The following is an 8,343-nucleotide window of genomic DNA, read 5'->3' as shown; positions in this document are numbered from 1 at the left end:
ATCACTATTTTATATCATAATTTGCTCGTTATTCATTGATATATTTCATATTTGGAGACATTACTTATGTTATTTCATCTATTTTGCATGTTTCATCATTATTGGAGGATCAAGCACCGGAGCCAGGATTCTGCTGGAAAAAGCACCGTCAGAACGCAATATTTCGGAAGATCAACTGTGGAAGGAAATTACACGTAAATTCCTATTTTTCCAGATGACGAAGGAAGCCAGAAGGGGGAGCAGAGAGGGCTCAAGGTGGGGCCAGACCACAGGCCGGCGCGGCCCATGGCCTGGCCGCGCCACCTTGTGGTGTGGGGGCCCCACAGCCCCTTTCGCCTCCTTTTCTTCGCGAAACCCTTCGTCCCGAAAACCTAAGCCACAGGGGGTACCTCACGAAGAGTTACGACTGCCTCTCGCGGGCGGAGAACACCCGAGAGAAAAGAGCTCTCCGGCGGGCAGGAATCCGCCGGGGAAATTCCCTCCCGGAGGGGGAAATCGACGCCATCGCCATCGTCATCGAGCTGGACATCATCTCCATCATCATCATCATCATCTCCACCGTCTACACCGCCATCACCACCGCTGCACCTCGTCACCGCTGTAACAATTTGGGTTGGATCTTGATTGTTTGATAGGGAAACTCTCCGTGTTCATCTCTACTTGTTATTGATGCTATTGAGTGAAACCATTGAGCCAAGGTTTATGTTCAGATTGTTATTCATCATCATATCACCTCTGATTGTATTCCATATGATGTCTCGTGAGTAGTTCGTTTAGTTCTTGAGGACATGGGTGAAGTCTAAATGCTAGTAGTGAATTATGGTTGAGTAATATTCAATGTTATGATATTTAAGTTGTGGTGTCATTCTTCTAGTGGTGTCGTGTGAACGTCGACTACACGATACTTCACCATTTATGGGCCTAGGGGAGTGCATCTTGTATTCGGTTGCTAATTGCGGGGTTGCCGGAGTGACGTAAACCTGAGCCCCGTTAGTATACCGATGCAAGAGGGATCGCAGGATCTCGTAGTTTAAGGCTCGTGGTTAGATTTATCTTAATTACTTTCTTGTAGTTGCGGATGCTTGCAAGGGGTATAATCACAAGTATGTATTAGTCCTAGGAAGGGCGGTGCATTAGCATAGGTTCACCCACACAACACTTATCAAAACAATGAAGATTATTTAGCCACATGAAGCGAAAGCACTAGACTAAAATCCTCGTGTGTCCTCAAGAACGCTTGGTCATTACAAGTAAACAAACCAGCTTGTCCTTTGTGCTAAAAAGGATTGGGCCACTCGCTGCAATTATTTCTCTCGCATTTTACTTACTCGTACTTTATTCATCTATTACATCAAAACCCCTTGAATACTTGTTTGTGGGCATTTACAGTGAATCCTTCATCAAAACTGCTGTCAACACCTTCTGCTCCTCGTTGGGATCGACATTCTTACTTATCGAAGATACTACGATACACCCCCTATACTTGTGGGTCATCAGTGACCAGTGTGAACTATGTGTCTGGGCGACAACATCGTGTCGTGGGGCGCGGAGCTTCATCTCGACGATTATCACGATGTCTTTGGGGAGGCGATTGGGGTCGTTTCCCTTTGTCTTTCTCCTTGTCGGAGGAAATAGGGGTGACGTTTTCCCAATGACACACTTCCCTTCTTCTGTGCTCACTTGAACTCGTGCAGATTAATTGTCTCGGTCTTGAGGGGCAGTGGGTTTTTCTTTCCAGACGCTATACTCGCGAGCTTTGGGGTCTGTGGCAAGTTTCTAGGAGGACCTGGCTCGGGCCTGTTGCTCCATAGCCTTTTGCATGAGGCGCTATGCCTTCTAAATGCCTTGAGGAGTACAATCTATTGCCAGAATCCGTGTTGCCACTGTGATGTTTTTGGAAGGTGTCACCATGAACCTGCGGCTAGAACTATCAATGTACGGTGGATTGCAAAGCTGGACCGCAGGAGGAGCCCTAGGACGAGCCTTGGGTGGGTCTTTGGTTGGGACTGCAGCATTCGGCGTTAATGAAGTTAATGCTCCGGGTCACTCTAGGGTTTTTGACCAGCTCTTTCCTCTTGGCAGACATCATCTCCATGTACTCTGCTTTGAGTTTCTTGACTCTCTTCAAAGTAGCTTCAGTATAGTCTCCTAGCTGGTGTCTACAATGTAGGTTGCTTCCATCATGGGATTCTTCCAGAGTTCATCGAGTTTGGCGACTTCCCGCACTTTCTCATAAGTGATGGGAGTTGGAGAGAGTTTGCCATATTTCTCCCCATTAGGCACGCCATAGGGGAAAGGGTTGACAAAGGTTCCATCCCTTAGTTCCGCGTACCACCGCAAAAAGCGGGAACGGTGGAGTAGGGGTCCTAAAATGCGGATCATCCTCTTCCTCTTGACTCTCTAGGACCGGATCATGATGTCGGATCTTCAGAGCCTCCCATCAGGATCTTACGCCATCCTTATACCTAACTCGGCCATGTTCTATACTCGAGAGTAGGTGGAAACATTAACGTATCTATCTTTTCGCTCCCCTCCTGCCTATCCCTATGGATTTGAATCCAGAAGCAAGGGCACCACTTCGCATATCTATTTCGATTTCCTATTTTGATAGATAATGGAAGAACTGCAAGTTTTTAATGTTTATCTAATCATTTGCAGTGGATGATATTACTGGTATAGCTTAGCTTTTGATTCCCTTAGTCCAATGATGTTAAAATATCCCCTTTCCAGCCACCATATAGGTTGGAGGGTTGTTATGGCTCCAACTCCCGGTGCATTATCCATTTGATCATCATCAATGCCATGATCTATCTTGAATTGATTATTAACCTTTTGTTTGTAGAGAAGCGTTGGTATTCTAGTTGGTATTCTAGTCTGATAGACCTGGTTCTTGTGAATAGCCTGCTCCTCTTAGATTCTTCACCTGCTAGTTCTAAGTAACCATTTTGGCTTGTGGTTGGTCTGATGGTGTTTGAAAAATAGTCCTTGGATTCGGTAGTTTGTGTTGATGTTCTTGAGTAATTCAAGAATGTTTTTTGGTTGCTTTGTTGAGCAAAGATAGATGGAATGTCTTGATTTGTTTCAACTGTCGACAACCTCTACTTGTAGTCCTTTGATTGATGTCATGGGCTTGACACCTTACTGATTGCATGTAATGACTGAGCTTCTTCCGTGTGGATCATCTCTCTAGTTCAAGTTTCAACTTATAACTTGTGCATATCCCCTTGGGGATGAGCTCGGCTGGTTACTTGGCATGCACTCTAGGCTAGCTTGTTTTATTCAAAAAAAAATCTTTTGTTACTGCTGTTAATTCCATGGTTACAATTTACTTTACTGAAGCTTTTCATTTCTTTGTACGTTACTTATAATTCACTTGTCCATTATTGTTCTATTAATTGATGATTCTGTAATTATCTTGATTGTTAGTGTCAAAATCCTTTCCATTTCTCTGTTTTCCCTTTCTTCAATTCCAATTGAGATTGGCACCTTTTTCCTTGATCTTGTTTATTGTAATAGTGTTTCAGGTGTTGTCAAACTTCTCTGCCTAGCTTCATATTTCAGCAAAATGGATGTTAGATAGTGCCACTCTTAATGTTGATGAACATTTCTCACTTGGTCATTTAATTGATGATCTTGGTTCCTTGTATTCCGATTTGCCTTTCTTTTTACAAACATAGATTCTAGGATTATTCCTAGAGTCTATTTGTCAAGCTCATATAGTAAAATGCCTCATCAATTTTGGTGTTGGCAACATTTTAACATTAAACTCTCTTTTTTAGTTGTGTTTGTGTGCAGGTTTGAAGACTAGAGATTGGAGACTCTTTAGTATAGGTTTAGTATAGGGTTACTATCCATTGTATTCAAATTGTAAAGATTCAAATTTATAATCTTCTTTTTATTCAAATTATGTGTAAAGACAATGTAATGTCTCAAATATTAATAAAGTGTGCGTCTGCTCTATTGTAAAAGTTCTTTACTTTTAATGTTTGAGTTATAGGGTATTTTGAATTCAAATTTAAATGTAAGATTCAAATTTCAGTTTTTGAATTCAAAATATCCTAGATGCCATTGTTTTCCATGTTTCCCCTTTTCTGCTAAATATCAACAAAGGTTCTCTTGAATCAAAACTTAGTCTTGATGACAAAACTCTAATTCATCACAACTATGTCGTGATCTCGATCACTTTGAGTTTTCAATCGAAGAAAAAAAACCCATATTTTTAAAGATGAATGCACAAATCCTAGATTTACTCTCGCGTGCCCTATAAACCTGGGGTGTTACAAGTAGTACACCTGGATACATATTGGGACGTAATATTACTACTTATCTTTTCTCAATAGTTTAGTTTTCTAGTTACTTTTAGGGTGGAAATCTGCACAGAACTTTACAGTTATGAGATTTGGATACATAATTTGTATAGAATACCTGAATTTGACCTATAATTATAATTCAACATCTAGGCAGATTTTGAGGTTTGACATTTTGACTTTCTTTTGCATGGTACTATGGATGTTTTGTTTTGGATAGTGCGCTTTCCCTATAACCTTAACTAGAAGGATACCCGCGCTGCAGCGGGAATCTTCTAAGAAATTATATTGTCTAAATGAAATGGTATAATACATATGTGATATGAATTGTCTATAGAACTATGCAATATTCAAATGGTCAAAATAGTTGAGATGCTAAATTTAATTCACATTATTTCTTATATTTGATGGCTATAAATTAGCTATGTGGACATTTTAATCAAAAAATAGCGACATAGATAGCTTGCATGCAAGGATACATCAATAATGAATGTTAGTGGCGGTGACATGGACATTTGATTGGTAATGGAATAGATGATGTGGACGGCTTGCATGTAGAGATAGACTTACATTAATTGCAGTTAGTGGGGTTTTGCTTTATAAAAAGTATAGATATGCATTTTCTTTGATGCACTTATTAAATAAGAAATGGACCTGTGACGTGCAACCAAAAGTAAAAATACACAAACCACCATATGAAAACGTGAAAGGAAAAATACATATTTATAGCGATGTTAATAAATTACACACACAGCAACACGCACGAGTTTCTTTAGTCTCCATTAGGTTTCCTCGAAGTCCCTAAGTTTCCAGTGGCCATCAGGTCCCCTGACCATGCACTTGTTATTCACCACATGCCAGTTGGGCGGCACAGGGTACTTGTCCTTCAACGCATCGGCGCCCTTGTTCACCAACGCCACGTCGCGGTCCACCATCAGCCGGAACCCGCCAGCGGAGCCCTGGTGTCCGGCGACGCCGTGCAGGTAGCACTCGAGGTTGTGGCGCGTCTGCACGGTGCCTGGCTGCTTCAGGTACGGAGACCGTCCCGTGTCGATGGGCAGCGCCGCCGTTGCCGAGTCCACGTACCCGATCGGTGGGTACAACGGCACCACGTCACCGTAGTTCCTCACGTGGAGGGCGCGGAGGTTCGGGAACGACGCGAATGCGGATCGGAATTTATCGTCGCCGACATGCGGGCTCGCGAACAGGATCGCCGTCACCGGGCACGGCGGTTGGTTGGAGGTGGACGGGGGCGGGACGTTGATGCCGTGGGCGACGATGTCAACGGCGTTGAGGGTCGCGAGGGAGCCGCCGAGGCTGTGGCCGGTGACGGTGATGCTCGTCGCCTCGTCCTTGTGCACCTCCATTAGCCTCCGGATCTCCTCGATGACCTGCATACATGTTATGCGTGCACGCTTAGTGCACCAGTTAAGTATCGTTGGCGTGTTTGATAGTTGTCCTAACGGATCAGATAGCTGAATTGAATCGAAAGATGCAACAGCACACACAGCTTTCATGTGTCGATCGACCCAACAAATTTGACGTTGGGAGATGGAATTGTCGAAGGAACTAACGGCACGCTGCCCGAACTTGTAGAAGGTGGGGCCCGGCTCCGATCGCATAACACCACCATAGGCCACTTCTAAATTTGCTTACATTTCAGTAAAATAAATCCATCTCTTCCATGTAGCTAACATATAGCTTTCAACTTTTCAAGTGTTAAAGTAGCTGCCTACCTATTTATCTGACCCTCATGAAGTACTTAGTTTTACCGTAAAAGAAGCACTTTAGTTTCTCAAGAAAAAAAAAGAATGCTAAAACACTTCACAAGTACGTGGAAAAGGCTCCGAGAGCGGCAAAACTACGGTGCACATGGGTCTACATTCTCTCCTCTCCATGTTTTAGGGAATATTGTGCATGCACATCTCCCTCCTCCCATATGTGATATAAGTTTAAATTTTCTATCTTTTGTAGCCTTTGAGCCAAACTCTAATTTGTGAACAATTTGGATATTTGGGTTTCTAATGAAGAGACCTTCAAAACAAGTCCAATGCTGAATAAATTTTGATAATATTTAAAAATTAACTTTTGAAACTTGTTGAAACTTAAAAAACCTTTATGACACCAGGTGATTTTTTTTGTTGAAACATTTTCTTATCATGTTTCAAAATCCATCATGACTTTTCATTGTGTTTCAAAATTTAGATTTGTACTTTGTTGAAAAAAACCCTATTTTGAGCTTGTTTGGAAGATATCGTCAAAACACACATGTTCAAACCGGTTTATAATTTGATAATTATTCCAGCGCTTACAACCAGTTTAAACCTATGATTAAAATTTAATTAGGTGTACCGGTGCATAGAGAGGGAAAAGATTCCTTTGCAGCATGTGCATGCAAAAAGAGGGCGCATGCATTAGCTAAATCCATTTCTCAAAATGCTCGCACCTTCCGGCAATCAAGCGTACGTTTCAGCAAATGAAGGCAGCAACGTTCACCTGATCTCTGGCGCTTGCCTGGTTGTACTTGGAGTCCTCGTCGCTGGTCGTGTACACCGACAGGAAGCCGTGGTGCACCATGGCGCCCCCGTTGTCCGCAGCCGCGGGGCCGAGCACCGGCGCGGCGGACGTCGGGGTGAAGTCCAGATCATTCACCCACTCCAGGCTCTCGACGGTGCCGCGCCAGGCAACGAGGATGTCGCGCCGGCCGAGCGCCGCCACGCCCTCGTCCGTGGCCACGGCCACGTAGCCCATCCAGTTGGACTCCCGGCTCCACGGCTCCTCCAGAAGCGCCGGCAGCGGCAGAACGAAGAAGGCGTCCGGCACGGACGTTGAGGACAAGAGCGGCGGCGGCATAGTGATCTTGCGCAGCAGGAGACCGCAGGTGGCGTAGAAGAACTTGGTGACGGCGTAGAGGCCCGGGCGGGAGACACCGGCGCTGGCGAGCAGGTCTGCATGGCCGTAGATGCATGAGCCGGCGTGCGGCGAGCGGCGCTGGGAGTTGAACCCGTCGTAGGTGGCCTCGGCGAGCTCGCCGTAGGCGAGGATGGAGGCGCGCAGGTCCGGGTCCAGCGGATCCAGCAGCCCCTCCCAGGAGCCCGAGCCCTGGAGCTCGCGCCACCGGCTGGCGATACTCCCGAGCGTCGGACTCGTCGACGACATCGTTGGCATCAGCGCCGGACCGGCGCGCGCGATGGGAGTTTGTTCTTGTTGTCGAGTGGTGGTGGGCGGCGAGCGGCGAGCCGTATTATGAGCCTATGATTGGTGTTTGGCTAGTATCTTGCGCACTGATATTTATACCGTTGCTCATCGTCTATCGGGTATCGGCACATGGTACTGGACTACTCGTGTTGTGGGCTTGTGCCTCGGCTGTCGGCACACGAGTTACGGCAGAGAGGCGTATCGGTGTGGTCTATTGTGTGATATATTGTCTGACCGATCGATGCCCTTAGATTACACTACCCTAGTAGTAGAACGGATTTTCAGAACCCGGTTGTTAAAATCTCGCACGTTGACACCATTTCATGATTTTTGTACTGTAGTAAAGTATGCTAAACTTTAGTGGGAACAGGCGGGAGGTCTGGGCCAAGTCCAAATCATTCAAAAAGAAAATCTGAAAACTTACATTGCCATTTCTAAAACCGATAGCAGAACGGCCACATTACTTGACGGGAATTTGCATGGACAAGCTTCAACTCAATACTTTTGTGTGTGTGTGTGTGTGTGTGTGTTTGGCCAAGATCTTACAAAACTTACAAATATGTTTTTGATAAGATCTAAAAAAAAAGATATCACACAATTTTATGTGTAATTGAGAAAAAAGGAGGCAGTATGTTTCTATGTTCGGTGTACAGAGTTGCAACGATCACCATACCGTTTTCTTGTTCGAGGTCCACACTGACAACTCGCTGCTGTTGGTGGGAATCTTGTGATCAGTTATATTCATCTCGCGTCCGTTGAGAAACCTGCTGCCGGCGCCGGCAACAATGGCTTCGGACAGTTGGCTGGTCTTCAGCTAGCTGCGTGCAGGTGTTTCCGG

The 8,343-nt window shown here is 44.9% G+C and overlaps 1 protein-coding gene across 1 annotated transcript; it reads right to left on the bottom strand.

Moving 5' to 3' along the window:
• Positions 1–5,089: 5,089 nt before the first annotated feature.
• LOC124648244 (phospholipase A1-II 7-like) lies at positions 5,090–7,466 on the bottom strand. The gene is made up of 2 exons (XM_047188036.1): positions 6,804–7,466; positions 5,090–5,698 (listed from the first exon to the last, which is right to left on the bottom strand). The coding sequence occupies exons 1-2, from the start codon at positions 7,464–7,466 to the stop codon at positions 5,090–5,092; spliced, it is 1,272 nt and encodes a 423-aa protein (XP_047043992.1).
• Between the last annotated feature and the right edge of the window lie 877 nt (positions 7,467–8,343).

The sequence above is a fragment of the Lolium rigidum genome, chromosome 4 (assembly GCF_022539505.1).
Source record: "Lolium rigidum isolate FL_2022 chromosome 4, APGP_CSIRO_Lrig_0.1, whole genome shotgun sequence".
Classification (NCBI taxonomy): domain Eukaryota; kingdom Viridiplantae; phylum Streptophyta; class Magnoliopsida; order Poales; family Poaceae; genus Lolium; species Lolium rigidum.
The sequence above is the reverse complement of the archived record's forward strand: the minus strand, read 5'-3'. Positions and strand labels throughout refer to the sequence as shown.

Coding starts and splice junctions, on each gene's coding strand:
- LOC124648244 (XM_047188036.1), bottom strand. CDS start 7,466: ATGTCGTCGACGAGTCCGACGCTCGGGAGTATCGCCAGCCGGTGGCGC. Junction 5,699..6,803: donor AGGCAAGCGCCAGAGATCAG/GTGAACGTTGCT, acceptor ACATGTATGCAG/GTCATCGAGGAGATCCGGAG.